Source organism: Cyprinus carpio, chromosome A21 (assembly GCF_018340385.1).
Source record: "Cyprinus carpio isolate SPL01 chromosome A21, ASM1834038v1, whole genome shotgun sequence".
Lineage (NCBI taxonomy): Eukaryota > Metazoa > Chordata > Actinopteri > Cypriniformes > Cyprinidae > Cyprinus > Cyprinus carpio.
The window spans coordinates 7,386,521-7,405,106 of NC_056592.1; the positions used below are offsets into that span (position 1 = coordinate 7,386,521).

At 34.0% G+C, this 18,586-nt stretch overlaps 1 protein-coding gene across 2 annotated transcripts in view; it reads left to right on the forward strand.

Annotated features, from left to right (window-relative positions):
- The first annotated feature begins 1,346 nt into the window (after window positions 1–1,346).
- stxbp1a (syntaxin binding protein 1a) overlaps window positions 1,347–18,586 on the forward strand; it is a 28,673-nt gene continuing 11,433 nt past the window's right edge. For both annotated transcript variants that reach the window (XM_042778823.1, XM_042778825.1), the window contains exons 1-11: window positions 1,347–1,499; window positions 12,887–12,936; window positions 13,244–13,325; window positions 14,178–14,254; window positions 14,529–14,607; window positions 15,394–15,497; window positions 16,693–16,841; window positions 17,125–17,209; window positions 17,449–17,579; window positions 17,939–18,046; window positions 18,162–18,222. In XM_042778823.1, the coding sequence (XP_042634757.1) occupies window positions 1,463–1,499; window positions 12,887–12,936; window positions 13,244–13,325; window positions 14,178–14,254; window positions 14,529–14,607; window positions 15,394–15,497; window positions 16,693–16,841; window positions 17,125–17,209; window positions 17,449–17,579; window positions 17,939–18,046; window positions 18,162–18,222 (963 nt within the window). In that variant the 5' untranslated portion in view covers window positions 1,347–1,462. The remainder of the gene's footprint in view (window positions 1,500–12,886; window positions 12,937–13,243; window positions 13,326–14,177; window positions 14,255–14,528; window positions 14,608–15,393; window positions 15,498–16,692; window positions 16,842–17,124; window positions 17,210–17,448; window positions 17,580–17,938; window positions 18,047–18,161; window positions 18,223–18,586) is intronic.

The following is an 18,586-nucleotide window of genomic DNA, read 5'->3' on the forward strand; positions in this document are numbered from 1 at the left end:
CTTTACTTGATGTATTCATTTATTTTATAGAAAGGGAACCCGTTTGGTCTTGAAATCTTTAATTAAGTATTTTTTATATTATATTTATATATTTTATATTTATATTATATATGCCTATTATTTTAAAGTTTGGCACAGCTGTTTGCTAAAATAATATAATTTCCATTAAAACAACAGTTACATAGATACATATCATTAATAAAAAAAATACTTTCCTAAAATATTATGTTTTAAAAAGAATACATTCTAAAATATTTTGATATATTGATATAATAGTAGTCTGTAATTGTAATATCATTTACTATTTTCATTTTCTAAAGCTTTATTGTCTATTCCAAATGGGGTAGAACATTGTCCTTAGACAAAAGGCTCAACACAACCAACACAAATAATCATCAAAATAACACTTTATATTACATACATCACAACTATAATAATACATATAAAATATAATTTTAAGATCCTATTTAAAATGCTAATCGCAGATGGGATAAAGGTCTTCTAATAGGCTTCTTGGCCCTTTTCACTAAAGGCACTTTATACCATCTGCCAGAGCGAAGTAACTTTACAGAGTCTCCCACAATAACAGAGGCTTTTCTTTTGTAAAGAGATCAGTGAGAGGTGTTTGTCTCACACCAATCATTTTACTCGCCACATTTATAATCCTTAAAATTTTGTTTTTGCTTTTAACAGAAAGAGGATACAATATTAAAAAAAACAGATTCAATAAGTGATTTACATACAACCATCAAAATGTCCTTTTCACTGTTAAAACTCCTCAGTTTTCTCAAACAAAGTTTAATACAATTATATTTTATTAAAACACAGGCTGCAAAAAATAATGTAATTTATAAACTAAACAATTTAATTGTAATATAATATTATTATATATGACTGTTTAAATGATCATTTATAATTATTCTGATCAGAAAGTATTCCTAAATGTTATATATATAAAAAAAAGATCCAAATAACTACCGTAATTTAAAGTTAAATGGCAAAACTTAAATTACGATAAAGGGTTTGTTTAGTAGACGTTTATCGCCCTCATGCGGTCAAAGAGACTAAACGCTGCACTAGATCCAGCAGTTTCATCACACTTGTGATACTGTAACTACACGACAACAGTAAAATGTAAAATACTGGTTACAGTGTATAGCTTTATTTAATTTTATAATTAGTATGCTAACAATTTATGTTGAACTTTTGATTAACTAAACTAATTCTGTTGTGTTTGGTAGTGGAATTAAAATTCGGTGTCAAATATTAAACCTTTAGTTGCTTCTCTAATCATATAACGGCGCACGGTCGTTAGCGCGAGCGCAGGTGAGGGAGGGGCGGTCACGCAGTGACGAATCTCCGCAGTCAGCTGCTGTGAGTGCGCAGCACCGCTCTGCCAGAGACAGCAAGAGGAGGAGAGGGAGGAGAAGATACAGCACACGGGCGAACACTCAGGAGCATCATGGCACCAATTGGATTAAAGGCGGTCGTTGGCGAAAGTAAGACCATAATGTTAATCCTCTGCTACTTAGGTTTAATATTCAACCATATGTAGGTGCTATTTTATGGTACCTGTGTCATTAGTGTTCATCCTGGTTGTTTCCCTGTCATTGCGCTGAACGGGGAGGACATTACTCTCGGGATGTTGCGGATGCGCATTGTGCATCATGACATGAATAGGTTGTATTCTCATTGTATGTTGTTTAAATTATTAATATGCTGCACGAGTACCAGACTAACACCAAAAAAACGCTTGATGCACCAGTGGTCCACCACAGGAACGCCCTTATTCTGCACGGACGTTTGATGAATTACGCAGGGCTTTGTCGACAGACCTCTGCAATTTTATTTTATTCTGCTCGGTGCGTGATGAAAATAGAATTGAAGGGACGTTTGCATAACTCTACATTCTAGTTCTAGAGATGAGCTTAATAAATGCGTTTTGGCAAAGCCTCACCCCTGTGATTGATCACCAGTGCATTATATTCCATAGCGTAAAGCCCCAGCTGGTGAACTGATCTGCACAGGAAGTGCCCGTGCTTTTAACATGAATGCAGCTGCCTCGCATCTCCAGATGGATCGTTAAATGGCGGAGTGGTTCTCGTTCGGTTGAATAAGGGAAAACGCGAGCACCAAATGCGCATCCCTCTGTAGTGTAGCTGTATCTGTCATGTGTAGTGCATACTAGTAGAGAGAGCGTTCAGAAACAGAATGGCGTTTAGTACAGACAGATTGATGGGTGCTTTCGTTTAAGAGAAACATTTTGCTTATGCAGCAGGATATGGAGATAATTGTTTCATAATTGATTCTGAAAGGTTAATGAAATATATTATTACGACTGGAGCTCTATCTTTTCGATATTAGGCACTGTATTTTCACTCAAAAATGGCTGGTAAATTTAACAAATAATTAATAAAAAGGCAAGGAATAGCCTACATAATTAAACGTGAATTGTTTAAGATTAAAACAGTATTTTCTTGTAAAATATTTTCCAGTTATCTTTGTTTTATTTACATCTTTATATTTTACATGCTTCTAAAAAGCATTTCATATAAATAAATGAATAAATATCATGGCAAAGTTCATATAACGCCCATTCATTTAGGCCTATTCATTCATTTGAAAAGCTTCCAAAAAAAATAAAAAAATAAATATAAAAAACACAAATCATAAAAATGAACAAAAGTATATAAGTAATTTGAAATCTTATTTAACAATTATATAAATACATAAAAAATGCAATTCATAAAAATGTTTGCCATATTAGCATATTATTTTTAAATCATTATATAATATTACATATAATATTGCTATTATTTTTAAATAACAAATTAAGCAATTTTTTTAAAAGATCTTTAATAGGTCTTAACTTTTTTGTCCACCAAATCAGTTAGTTTGAATGCAGGAAGCCAAAAAATAAATTTTTTCAAATCATATATTTTTAGCTTTTATGTAAAGGGTAACTTTGTTAAAGTCAAAGGGAGTAAAATATTTATATAATAAATTTTTACATTAAATACAATAATGTTTAAAATGATTGAGAAAAATCTTAAACTTAAATTATTTAAATATTTGCAAAACCATTTATCCTTTTCATCATCTTGGACATCCTTATTTGTCATTGACTCTTATTATGCTCACATCATTCAACAGAACTGCATTAAACATTTTTAGTTTGTTTTGTTTATAATATATTAATGTTGCTGAAACACCTTATGCTAACTGCAAACTGAAAGCACAGAAAGTACAACAATAGTGAAAATGCTGTTGTATTGTCCAGCCCAAATGAATATGCACTCAGCACATAATCAATATTGACTGAAACCCAATCATTTAAAGGCATAAACTCTCCGAACATCTGCACTGGATTCTGTCTTCCTCACACGCAGGATGATGGATTGGTTTTCCTGCGGTTTGATGTGCCATGGGACATGAAGTCTAGTATACATAATAAAGATCAAACACAGGGTCAAATAGAGAGCAATGCCATGAAAGGAAGACTAGCCAAATGCACACATCCTTGTTTGCATTGTCATTGTATGCTTTGATTTGTTTTTACCTTTAAAATATGCAATATTGACAGGGAGCTGTATGCGCTGTAGGATGTAATGTAAGGGGACAGCAGAAGTACACATGGATGGCATCTGTGTGAATGACTGATAGTATTCATCTAAAGGGTCTTTCATAGGCATTAGTCTAGCTCTGCCTCTGAATGAACCAGTTCTTTTGTTACCCTGCCTATTTGTTGATCCATTTTCATGAATTGAGCGTATACTATGCCCTACTTACCAGATTTAGCCAAATTACATTCAGCATTCAGGGAATAATAATTTTTTTGATATTCTTGATTCTCTCTCTCTCTCTCTCTCTCTCTCTCTCTCTCTCTCTCTCTCTCTCTCTCTCTATATATATATATATATTTACAGACGCACACACACAAACACGAAAACAGAGATGCGAGTCCTTGAACAGTGTGTACACTTGTGTATGGCAAGTAAGAGAGGACAGTCAATGTGCCTTGCGGCAAACTGAAAGCGTGTGATTCATGCTTCACTTGACCGGACGACATTTATAACTCCTTTAAAGCTCAAACAAAACTCCATATCTTTCACGCCAGCGTAAATGACATGGTATGTATTAAGAAGCATTGTGACAATGGACAGTTTACTGTTCTCCATTAACAGAGCTGGGGAGTATGGATCCAGTATGTAGCTCTTTATTGTTTCAGAATTGCATTCAGTAGCTACTGATCAAGGTTTCTCCTCCAATCCAATACACAAGCAAACCTGCCTTCACAGCATATATAAAGAACACATCGAACAGAGAAACACCAGGATAAAATTAGCACTTAATGATGATTAATTCTAGTATGGATGAAAAACAGAATGAGGGGTAAACGAAGGGCAGCGTGAAATTAAAAAGGGAGTAGCAATACAAACTAGATCTTAAATATTGGCAGAACAGTGTGAGCTGTACCAAAAAACAGCTTAACCCAGCCTAGGATGATTTTAGAGGGGACCATTCAAGACCATCTTAAACCAACTAAGACTAGCAAGCAATCATAGGTTGGTAAAAACTGGGTTTTCAAGGTTGCTTGTCTATTCCTTTTCTGTATATGGAGACAATAAAATAGATTTTTTTCTCCCATGTTATCATCAGTCAGAGAACAATTGTGGAAAAGTATTAAAATTCATTGCTTGCATAATCAAAAGAAATAGGCTTCTGTAGTATTCTAGATATTTTAGATGTTTACTGACAACGACTCTAATATTTTTAATCCCAAAAACTAATTCTGGCAAGCCGTGAAATGCATTAAAGACATTGCTGAATAAATCAGGCTGTCTATTAGTCTACTGTACACCAGCATGGCTGTCTCCATGTCTGAAATGCACCACTAGCCTCTCATTATCCATGATTGCACTCGCCCTGACATTTGGGTGTTGCATTAGCTTTGTGCAAGGGTGCACAGACCAGTGTAACATCTCCAATCTCTGAAGGCGAATGCACAATGTACCAACAGTCGAAATGAATTATAGATTTCTATTTAGATCAGACATGAGCCTGGAATTCATGCAGTTTTATATCATTTCTCCCTGGTGGTTACCAATGGCATGATCTGGTTTAGGATGCTTTTTATATTTAAGTTAATTGTAAAGCATAAAGATAATGTTTAGTTCAAGCTCTCTGTTGGGTCTCCTGGAATACATTATCCAAAATTCCTTCTGTTCAGCCCCGGGTTTATTGCTTTTCTATGAAAATGAGCCAGAGTGGAGAGCTTTGGAAAAAATAAATCAGACCTCAGGATAAAAGATGCCATCCCAATGAGACAAACGGAGTGCTGAGTATAGTACAATACATGCTGTAAAATATAAACCATGCAGAAATGAAAACATTTTCATTTTGAAACTAACTTGATCAAATTTACAAACAAACCACAGTTTATGTTTTAGAGATCATATACAGCGTATGTTTCTGAAATATATATCCTGTTGTATCAAATTACTTAGTTAGGGATTATATTAATACCCTGCCCATTATTAATGGATATTAGAGTTTTTTTGCATTTATTGGTATTGGTTTAATATGGATATTTATGCGCATGTGCATTCATTGAATGTGTGTGTTGCGTAGTGACTCAGCATGCTGAAATTCTATACCAGCAGGACAGCAACCAAGTCAGTGTGAGTGTGTGTGTGTGTGTTTTGTCCTTGGACTCTGTGACGTTGGTTGGGGTTTAGCAGAGCATCTTCTGTCTGTTACACAAGGACAATATTGGACAATATCTGATACTCTGCACATAGACTGCACTGCAGTATGGATGAGATGCTCAGACAACACCAGTTCTCTTCAAAAAGACTCTATGTATTTATTTCTATAGAACTCCTCAGTAAGAAATAAATGATTCAGTTTCTGTGTGCAGTCCTACGCAGAAGATATTAATAGTAAACCTTGGCTGAAAAATAAGAGAAAAACACCAAGGTCACTGATGCAACCAAGTGAAGCAACATAAATAGAAAATATAAAACTTGAAAATAAAAGGTTTCTAGACTGTAAAAAATGACCGTGAAATTTACAGAAAAAACTACTATGTAAAATCCATACAGAAACGTAGTATTGTAAACCCCAAAACATATTTTTTTTGTTTAATTCACAGTGGAATTTTGTAAACTATTAAAACGTAATATTTTGTTATATTTACAATAACAATATGTGATTGTAATCAAAATTATTTGTTAAAATTACAAATTATTGGTATCAAAAACAGAGAAATACTGTAATACTCATAACAAAACAATTGTGTTAATTTGACATGCAAATATTGTAAAAACTAAAGTTTTAGTCTGTTGATTTTAAAAATACAAATAAAGTATGTATGTCACTTTACAAGTTTATGCTGTAGACTAATTTTAGCATGATTGATGAAACGATTTGCAAATTGAGGTAATACATTTTTTGCCACAAAAAAATAAAAAATAATTGTGAACCTGAGAGGTTGCCCATCTATATATATAAAAAATATGGCTAAAATTATAATAATATTGTTTTTATAATTTAGGCTATTTGTTTGTAGCATATTGTACACTGTAAAAAATAAGTGTCATTTTAACTGTACAATTTTGTAAAACGCTACAAAAAAAAAGTGTTAATAGGTTAACAGTAAGTTCCTGTACTATATACAGGGGAAAAACTGTAAAAGATCTAACCAGGACATTTCATGTAATTTTTACAGTAAAATGCTGTTAATTTTACAGTTTTTAGAAAAAAAAAAAAAAAAAAAATCAATGTATAATTTACAGTCAAAAACTGTAAACTGATATTCCCAGAATTCCCTGTGTGACGCTCCACATTTGAAAGTATTTTGTTTAAATAATCGTGTTTTTTAATAGTTTTTTTTTGTTATCAGTTGTACATTGGGCTTTATGTTACATCTTCTGCTGTTTAAATGAAAGTTTATTGAATTGTTTAAGTATCGTGTGTCACCATGATGGTGTTTTGTGTTTGCATGAATGACTTTGTGCACCTTCTATATATTAATATAAACTTCTGCTTGTGGCGAAGCTACTTGTGATGAACTTCGATTCTTCATGTGGCTTTCTCTTTTACCACCTGCATTATTATGGTGGTTGGTCAGTATGTTAAAGGTACAAAACAGATTTTAATAGCAGTGTGCGTTGTTGAATGTACTGGTTTACATTCAAATTTTCTTGTTTGTAAATAACAGTTTTATACTGTAAAATTTACAGTTTTTTGGCCGTAATTGTGTTTTACAGTTTTTTTCTGTATTTTTTACAAAAGTATTCTGGCAAACCACAGCTGCCAAAAATATATTTGTGTAAAAACTACAGACTTTTTTTTACAGTGTACTGTAAAATTTACAGTTTTTGGCCGTAATTGTGCAACCATGAAAATAAAAAATTATACAAAATTAAAATAAAAACCACATATGCCAAGTCTTCATATCAGAAAATCAAAGCAGATTCATAAGGAAAATAGGTTTAGTCTTCATATCAGAAAATCAAAGCAGATTCATAAGGAAAACCACAGACTGTCTAAATGATAAAGATAAATGGTTGTAAAAAAATCCAGAAAGACTGAGCATAAAAGTGGGTCATGAAAGAGTGCCCCGAGGGAGCCTGGGAATATGGAGGGTTAAATCTGCAGCGATGAGTAGTAAACAGTTTTTTGTACTGACCAGTAGCATAGCTGGGTGATATTGCGTTTTGACTGCAATATTTATCTCATTATGTATTTGCTCTGAAATGGCCTTCATGGAAGATCTTTTAAATAGAGGAACCATCATTTTGAACAAATAGCTGGTAAAATTCAAAGTAAAATACAGTAAAAAATTTATTAATATTTAAAAGCAATTAAATATAAACAATATGATGCTCATGTATTGTAAATCCATAGCTAATTTAAACGTATTTCATCACTCAAAAATGTTTATAGATGACATTTTTCATGAAAAATAAAAAAGAAAATTCATAACGTAAATGAAAATGTCTTTCTGTGAGTGATAAGACAAATTGATTATTCATGTAAATAGTCAATAATCATGCATTCATTCACATTAACATCATTCACAATCTTGTTTTTGAATATTGTCAGCAAAATCATCAAGAATATATTGTGAATGAACAAGTATATTGTCTAAACATAACCAGCAGTCAAACACAGTGATTATATCATATCAAAATGTCTTTGCTAAAGCCATCTTTGATTACAACTGTGAGATATAGCTTCTTTTAACCAAATATCTACTTTTATCACAAACTAGAGCTTGTGCTTAATTAAGACATCTACATTAAGGTTAAATATGAAGAATAAAGATCCAGAGTTAAATTAAAATACAATGAGACAGAGTGGGTGCAGTATACTGAGAGCTCTTACAGTATGAGGGCATCTCAAAATTAATCTAAACTCAAATTTACAGCAATGTCCTTTACCGTCTTTGTGACGTGTTGGAGAGATCAGCCTGACATGAACCAGAAGAAGATGTTTATCTGCTTCAAAGGCTAGTTCAGTTTTAATCTAAACTGAAATGTTGATCATCAACACATACAGATGAAGGGTACTATTGTAAACCCTAGTATGCATTTGGCCAAAATGCTTATTGCACATTCACAGTTCTGCTTAGGATGCTGTAAATCACTTTGTTAAGAAATTTAGCATTACATCACTTGCTCACCAGTGGATCCTTTGCAGTGAATGGGTGCCGTCAGAATGAGGGTCCAAACATCACGATAATCCACACGACTCCAGTCCATAGCGTCTTGTGAAGTAAAAAGTTTGTAATAAATAAATTCTTCAAGACATTTTAACTTCAATACATTGAAAAATTAGTCCTTAAACTTTAATATTGCTTTCTATAGTAAAAATTTCATCTTGTCTGAATCTGGAGAGAAATATCCATGTATCAAACACCATTTATTAGCAAAAACTGTCCAAAACAGTTGGTCGATTTTCACTGAATGAAGTAATATTATGGATTATGGATTTGTATTATGACTAGAAGCGACAATTTAAAGTTAAAACGGCTTAGTGATGGATGTTTTTTGTGTGTGTGTTTTTACAAACATGCAACTTTTCACTTCACAAGATGTTAATTAATGGACTGGAGTCGTGTGGATTACTTGTGGATTAGAGTGATATTTTTATCAGATGTTTGGACTCTCATTCTGACGGCACCAATTCACTGCAGAGGGTGAGCAAGTGATGTAATGGGAAAAATGAAAAAGAAAATGAAATTTCTCCAAATGTGTTCAGATGAAGAAACAATCTCATCTATATCTTGGATGGCCTGAGGGTGATTAAATTTTCATCAAATTTTCATTTTTTGATGAAATATTCCTTTAAGTGTTTGACTCCATGTTAACTACAGTGTACATATTATCATATGGAGAAAACCCCATTTGGACCTTTAATGTAATGCAAATAAATGAAATTTACTGTTTGATTGAATTACAATTATCTTGCATTAGCGTCATTTTCCAATCTAGCTGATCTGACTGATCCCAAATCAGTTAAACCCAAACGCATTATCAGCACCTTTCTGAGAAAATCAGCATTCCAGCGATCCAGCCTGCACTGACAAATAGCTGATAGACTGCAGTACATTTTATTACCCAATATGAGGAGGAAAATAAATAAATGGAGTTCATTAACTGAGACCTGGCCTGTATACAGTATGATTTAATACAATACATTTCTACTGCACTGCAAGAATTCATCTCTTGAAAAGGTTACAGATCAGCGAGGAAGCAAAATCAATACACTGAGAAGTCTCTGTAATGGAAGGTATAAAATACATGCAAGAAACCGTGATTTTTTCTGATGATGTTTTAAATGCATATTGCAGAAGCCTTGGATGAGGCCGTTTGACATTCATTTTGTCCTTCTCTGTATTTTTTTCCCTTTCGTACATCAGTGACCCCCATTTGTACAGTAAAATGGTTTTTACCTCAGTGCTGGAGGCTGAACATGGGCAGAAGTGAACTGACGCCAGTGGGGGTTGTGCTGATGTCAGATTTCTGGATGAAGTGTCCTCTGGAGACAGCTGAGAACGACGTGGCCCAGAAAGGTCACCTCTGAAAGAGTGTGCGCTTGGTGTTATTTTCAGCTAAAGTAGTAGTAAAAGAACACAAAGACACAAAAAGCAGATATATTTATTAAACTTATTCAGTGGATAACAGTGGAAAGCGTGTAATGGATAGTGTATTTATAACCTATAAATATTCATTTAAACTTATTTTATTTATGGATTAAGGTAAATTAAATGCAAATTCAACATACAGTGCAAACCTACAAGTGTCATTTTTAAAATCTAATGACAGCCTCGTCAATGGCAGTGTTATTTTATATACTATATAAGATTTATAATTTAGTATTTTGTAGCTTTTATTTTTATATTATCAGTTTTTATTTTAATTTTAGTTTAGATTTAGTTTTGTGCTTTTTATCATTTTTATTAGCTTTTGTTTTGTTTTTAAATATTTCTAATTAGCTTTATTTTCATTACAGTTTTAGTCATTTTAGTACTTATTTTATTTCAGTTCATTGTTTTTAAGTGCAAGTCTTTTAACATAATAATGTAAGCATTTTATTTCAACTGTTTCAATTAATGAAACATTTTAGTTAGATTTAGTTTTAGTTTAGTTACATTTCTATATTATACTTTTTTATAGCTTTACTTAACAATAACAACACTGCTCAGTAGAGTGAGTATTTTGAAGCTAAATAATGTTTAAAATAAATTAGGAATTTTATTTTATATTAAACACAATCAGCCAGAATTCTCCTTCTATTCTAGACAGGCGTTTCATAGCACCAAGCATCATCTTTGTGTGAAAATTAAAAAAAAATAAAAAATTGATTGGTTAAAATGAGACATTAATGAAGGTCTGCTGAGGATTTGAATTACATAAGATTCTCTGCTGGCTACAAAGAGAAACATTCTACGCTTTTTGGTAGATTTTGCTTGTATCTGTAGCTTTCCATGCTTGGTTTGGCTTTTTATGATGAAAGTCATACTTTATGTATTTGTCTTTGATGAAAAAAACATTTTCCTTTCCAACATGTCAGAAATATGACAAATATGTTTTCACTGGCACCTTTGGTTTGCTTTCAGTTTGATTAGCTTTGGCTTTTATTCACATAAATTACTGTTGGAATCGATTCTAAATCTCCCGTTAGCTAAAATGCCCGCTAATCTGTTCACTAAAACATGCCCCCTGTTTAAACACCCATAATCCATCTGGATTCAGCCAGGATTCAGTGTTTTCATCCACAGAGGAGCTTAACTCTATATCACTGCACCGCCACAAATGTCAAAACTACAAAATCACCCTGAGCGCCTTTATTCTGACACTACATCCAGATGGCTAGCATTGCAATCATGCTAATTTTGGCTCCAGCATACTGACATGGTCGCCTCCACCCAATCCCTGCGTGATGGGATTACTTACATCAGAGTGAATAAAATAGATCAGACACAGAGCAGAAACAGTAGTCTATAGAGATTCAATTCTCAATGATTGGCTACGTTCATTTAACATAGTCTGTAAGCAGCACAATCTTGGCATCTGAACAGAGGGAGATTCTGAAGATATACAGATTCATAGCAAGAGCTATCTCTGTCTCACATCTCATAGCACCCCGACTTCCCAATCTGCAACAAATGCACTTTACAGGGAATGGTGCACACCGAATAAGTTCCCTTTTTGTAAATACAGAGCATTATGAGCAAAAAAAAAACAACAACAAAAAACAGACATTTGCTAGTAATTGCGACTTTATATCCCCTTAGTTACTGTTGCTATGTCGGACAAATCATGTCACTGTAACACCACACATCATGTTCTCACGCAGTGAAAAATACATTGCGGAGCAAAGAGGACACTGACAATGCACCAACAGACAAGACAGAGCAGGTTACTTTTGGTATGAAACAAAGTCTCAGCTTTCATATTTTGTCACTTTTTAATAAATTCAAACAATAAAGTGTCCATTTATTGAGAGGCGTGTCTATGAATTTTGATGTAACATATGCCAAAAAAATCTCAGAAAAAAAGCAAGAGAGAGAGAGAGAGAGAGAGAGAGAGAGATCAAAAGCAAAAGAGAGTGAGATAATTTTAGTAGAGGACCAGCGGGCACAATCAGGCTCAGGTGTGATGGGGACAGAACACACACACACACACACACACACACACACACACACACACACACACACACACACACACACACACACACACACACACACACACACACACACACACACACACACACACACACACGCACACACACACAAAACAGTGCTAGAGGCGGATGGAGCGGGTGGGTGAGATGATTAAGGGAGTGATGGATAGAGATATACATAGTGTCATCACTAAAACCTTCCTATTTTTGATTGTGAGAGATATTTATCTGCCTCCAACACTTCAGTAGCCATTAACATCATTTATAACCAGCACACAAGCTGGTTCCTGTGAAATATAATGCAGTGTTTTGTTGTGTATGATTCAGACACATATGCAGCTCTTAATTGCATTATGATTTTATGTCCTATGATGAATCTAGAGCTGTTCTAAACAGGCAAAGAACTATTAAATTAAGGCAGCGGCTATTTACACTAAATCTAAAATAAGATACATACATTACCATTCAAACGTGACATTGAAGACTGGAGTAATGATGCTGTAAATTCAGCTTTACCATCACAGGAATTACACTTTAAAATAGAATATGATAAAATAGTTATTTTAAACTGGAATAATATGCATCACTAATACAGCATGTATTTATGGTTTAAAAACGGATATGACTAGTCAGAGATGTGTACGAACCATAAATATTAGATGTTTGAGGAACTTTTCTCTTCTTTCTGCAGAGATCATGAATGATGTCATCAAGAAGGTGAAGAAGAAGGGAGAATGGAAGGTAAGTCAAACTCATTCAGCCCATCACCATAGCAACCACGCTATCCTTATGTCACGTCACCACAGTTTTAATCTTTCATCGAGTCCCCGACCTGCAGACAGGAAATCAGTGTGAGTAATTAAGGCCAAACGATTTCATCAATCCTATACTGCCTGTATAACACCACATGCATATTTATTTTGGTGCCCATATTTTCACACTGCCTGTATAAGCAGCGTGGTACTGTGGGTGAAACGGGCCTTACTGTTGCAGTAATATTTGTTTCTGGGACTCTCCAGTTATTTCTGCTCTCTGTTTTTCTCTGTAGGCTTTGATAGTGGACCAGCTCAGCATGAGGATGTTGTCTTCTTGCTGCAAAATGACTGATATCATGACAGAGGGCATCACTAGTAAGTCGATCCTCAGGTTTTGACCCCCAGTGAAGTAAAAAGTTCCCCTTTGTTGCTGACAATTAGTCTATGGCTCATAGGACACAAAAATATCAATTCAGAACTCATCTCTAAACCTGAAACTTTCATATAAATACTGGAAAATGGTGACCAGATGGAAAGAAACATCTCATATTAACGACCTAACTAAGCACACATACGTCAATCAGATGTCTGCAAAAGAACAAATCTGGAAAGCATCATATTATCTTTAATTTAGCAATAAGTTACAAGATGTTTTGCTATATTATGAATATATTATGGCTAAAGGCATTGTTAGGCATAACAGTTGCAACCCCCTTCAGCTCTGAATATATTTACAATAGGTGAACAAATATCTTATTAAATCTTAAATATCACGAAAATATCTAATGACCTTTCTTATAAAAGAAAACAGTGTAGCTAACCATATGTGACCAATTTCTGTTTGCATGGTAGACTTGACTCAATTTTATTCAGTTTTAATTAAAAAAAAAATTTTTATTATGTGGTTTTTTATTTTTTTATGTTACTATTTAAGTTTAATGTATTTTTATTTATTTATTTATTTATTTTAAGTTTTAATTTTAGTTTATTTATTTTAAGTTTTAATTTTTTTTATTTTATTTACACTTAATAATTTAGTGTTTCAACACAAATTGATTTCAGTTAGCTGCCAAGGCAACATTTAACAAGTTAAAGTTTTTCATCTAATATTTATATTTGATTTTATTTCAGCTTTATTTCAACTAACCAAAAGGTTAATGAATATAACCCTTTATCAGAGAAGCTGCTTCTGTGACTGACTTGCTGTTTCTACTCTTATCTCTGCAGTTGTTGAAGACATTAACAAGCGAAGAGAACCTCTCCCTTCATTGGAGTCCATTTACCTGATAACCCCAACTGATAAGGTACTCAAACACACTGATTTTAGAAGATGCTAAAAAGATGCTAAAATAAAACCTCCAGCATAGACTTCATCTCTCAGTGTGGAGGCGGAACCTTCACACTGTACACACTAAACATATGTCACTCACTGACACACACATATATATATTTACACACACAGTATTTACACAGCCTACACAAACAGCCTGAAACTCTTGTTATTTCTACTGGCCATTTTGGTTACTATAACAACACAAACACAGTGTTATCTAAAGCTTGTTGTATTTCTCTTACCAGTCTGTGCAGACTCTCATCAATGACTTCAAAGATCCCCATTCAGCGAAATATAAAGCAGCTCATGTCTTCTTTACTGACTGTGAGTATCTGAAGGTACTCCACTGTACTTCAAGGGCCCTGCAAGCATAATACACACTACAGTATTAATGGAACCACACTCAAAACTAGACTATTACACAAGCAATCAGCAAGACAATGTTTTTAATGAATCTTACTTAAACACAATGCTGTGTAACATCAGATATAAAGGCAAATCAGCACTTTTCTTATGACAGCTATAAATTAACTGAATTATTTTATAGTTAATCATAAATTAATGTGCTGTTACAATTAGTCTGACAAATAATTATTTGTTACTTTGTTATAAAATAAAATAAAATAAAATCGTAAGTGAGAAATATATAAACTAAAAATCATAAATGGAGCCCTTAATAACATATATACACAAAATACATAAAAAACTGCATCCATGACATGTATTGTTTATATTTTGTATATAGTACGTTGTAAAAGAAAATAGTAAAATGATATATATAAATTTTATACATTTATATACATTTAAAAAATCTAATAAAATCTAGTAATATATATATATATACACAATATATATTAATATATATATATACACACACACACTGTATAAATTATTTATACATTTATATATTATTTAATATACATTTACAAATATTTTGTATATAAAAGTATAAATATGCAATAGATATTGCAGCTGATTTTCTATTGGAGATTTTATTGCAGAAGTTTTGCAGGTGATTTTGTAAATATTTTACGTATAACATGTAAAAACTTCAATAAACTGCCATCATTGCTCGAAATGCCATGCCAACTACCCATGTGTTTCTTCCAGCTTGCCCGGACCCCCTTTTTAATGAAGTGGTAAAGAGCCGTGCCTCAAAATCCATTAAAACCCTAAATGAGATCAACATCGCCTTCCTGCCCTACGAGTCCCAGGTGAGCCATTTCAGGATGGGAGAGGAAGAGAGAGATAAAAATATGTAGGAATAATGACTTTCCGTATAGAGAACTATCCAGAAGCAACTAAGCGAATGCAGAAATAGAGTGTTCCAGAACAGCTCTGATGCTGGGGGGATGCAGTCTGGCCCACAATGCCTTGCTGCTTATGCTGTCTGTTATGATTAATTCAGTGGAGTCAGAGGAGCAGTGCGTATCTCCTGGCGTGATGCTGCAGCTTAATGCTTCACAGACCCACCTCGTTCAGCAACACGTAATTGGCCAACGCAGCATCCACAGAGAGCCTCGGCCAATCAGAGGAGGCTATGTGAGGAAACAAGCATCAAGGGGAACCCATCTGCTGAACAGAAGGATGGTCATGTGACCCTGTGTGTGCTGATAGGGGGTGGGGAGGGGTGGTTGTGAAGACCTATAGAGATAGACTGTCTGACACAGTCAGAGATATAGCACGGACTGGGCCACAGGAAACACAAAGGCAGGAAGGAAAGGAATGAATGCACAAACTCACTAACTCAAGGGCCATTGGAAACAGGAAACAGGAAGTAGAGAGGAACACATTTTGTCGCATTCTGTCTGTCAGACAAAATCATAAAGATGTTTTTATTTATAGAAATTTATAATCTGTTTATTTATTAAAAAAATAAATATGGAAAACATACACTACCATTCAAAGGTTTGGGGTGACTACAGATATTTTTTAAAGAAATGAATGCTTTTATTCAGCAAGGATACATTAAATTAATCAAAGGTGATCATAATTGATCACTGATCATAATAACCAATGTTTCTTAAGCATATTCGGATGATTTCTGAAGGATCATATGACACTGGAGACTGGAGTAATGGTTGCAGAAAATTCAGTTTTGCATCACAGGAATAAATTACATTTTAAAATATATCAAAACAGAAAGTAATTATTTTAAATTGTAATAATAATACACAATATTACTGGTTTTAGTGTATTTTTCGATCAAATATTTTATTTCAGTAAATGTTTATTTAAATTTTTTTTTTTATGCTTCTAAATTTAGTTTCAGTTTTACTTAACTATAATAACAGTTTTAGATAAAGCCGCCCGTAAATGGCACGTAAAAGACAAAATGTCAGCTGATCACTTTGCCTGTCCACATTATTGCTCTATTAGAAGTATGAATGTGTGTATGTGTGTGTTTAGGTGTTCTCTTTGGACAATCCTGATGCCTTCCAGAGTTTCTACAGCCCTCATAAGACACAGCTGAAGAACCCTGTGATGGAACGGTTAGCCGAGCAGCTGGCAACTCTGTGTGCCACGCTAAAGGAATACCCTGCCGTCCGATACCGAGGGTAAGGCATGAGGGGCCACGATGGAACTGCATCTGCCTTTTAATATTTTGTAGAGTCTTCAACCATCATCTTTATAACTGATCTGTTCCTATATCTGAACCGTTTTGATGGTGCTGTTTCACATATGCAATCATATTTATTCAACACACTTACAGCAGGGACTAGTGTAGAAGACAAGATGCCCAGTCATCTCTGAATCAGATTTCAGGAAGTGGCAACCGGATCAACAGAGCTGTCTAATGTTCTGTCTGTCTGTTCTAATACACTGATTTTCTATGTACAGGGAGTATAAAGATAACGCCACTCTGGCTCAGTTGCTTCAGGACAAACTGGACGCCTACAAGGCAGATGATCCCACAATGGGGGAGGTGAGCAGGACATCTCAGTTACTGATGTGTAAAAAAAAAAAAATACTGTAATAGCAAAATGTAATAACTTATTCTTCCTCTGAAATGACTTCAAGACTTCCATGTTAAGAAATTACAGCTGCTTCTTTCAGCCTTATTCCTGCCCACATTATTATTATGTTTGTGGGTGGCTTTGTTAATCAAAGAACAGTTTGTGCTGATCATGGAGTACATTTTTAGATTTTCTGATCTCTCTGCAGGGCCCAGACAAGGCTCGCTCCCAGCTCATTATTCTGGACCGAGGTTTCGACCCTGCCTCTCCTGTCCTGCACGAGCTCACCTTCCAGGCTATGGCCTATGACCTGCTGCCCATTGAGAATGATGTCTACAAGTAAGTGAAATAAATAAATATATTTAAACTTATTTTTAAATAATATTTACTATATTAAATTATTATATGATATTATGTTCTATAAATATATTATAATAAATTACAATATAAAATAATATTTATAATACATATAATATGTAAAATATAAAATTATATATATATATATATATATATATACATATATATATATATATATATATATATATATATTTATATATATATAAAAATGTGCATTATGCTTGTGCATTATTACAAATGGATCTTTATTAGCAAATACTTTTGTTAATCGGCCAAGGATGGTTATATAGAGTATATCATATACAAATATATAATATATAAATTTGTTTTGTATCTGGTAGGTATGATACTAGTGGGATGGGAGACTCTCGTGAGAAAGAAGTGCTACTGCATGAAGACGATGACCTCTGGGTGGCGCTACGGCACAAACATATTGCTGAGGTCTCTCAGTGAGTAAAACCGAACATTTTTGGCCTTAAGCTCTGGTTTTCCTGTAATATTCTGTGTCTGTTAATAGTGACATCCCTGTTCTCTCTATCCCTTTCTCATTTCCCTCGCTGGCAGGGAGGTGACACGCTCCCTGAAGGAATTTTCTGCTAGTAAACGGATGAACACTGGAGAGAAGGTACGCTGGAGTCTGGCTGAGGGGGGAGAATAAATGAAGAGTGGAACAGAGAGAATAGTTTAGTGTAGGCGAAGGAGGATAGCCTGGCAGATGAAATTACGTCTGCAGCCAAATCCAAACCGTGACGGCTGACTCATGTGAAAGCACTCTAAGGCTACAGCAGGATTAGTATTGATTGACTTACTGACACAGCACAAGCAAACATAAACACACAAATTTCTGCTGTGATGTATTATTTGCAATAGTGTATAGTCTGATAAACCATAGAGATTTTATATTGCATTGTATCTGTGTACCTACTTTGGCCTACTGGATCTGAGACATGTCTTGAGGCAGCATCTGACCAGTTTTGTTTTCCTTTCTG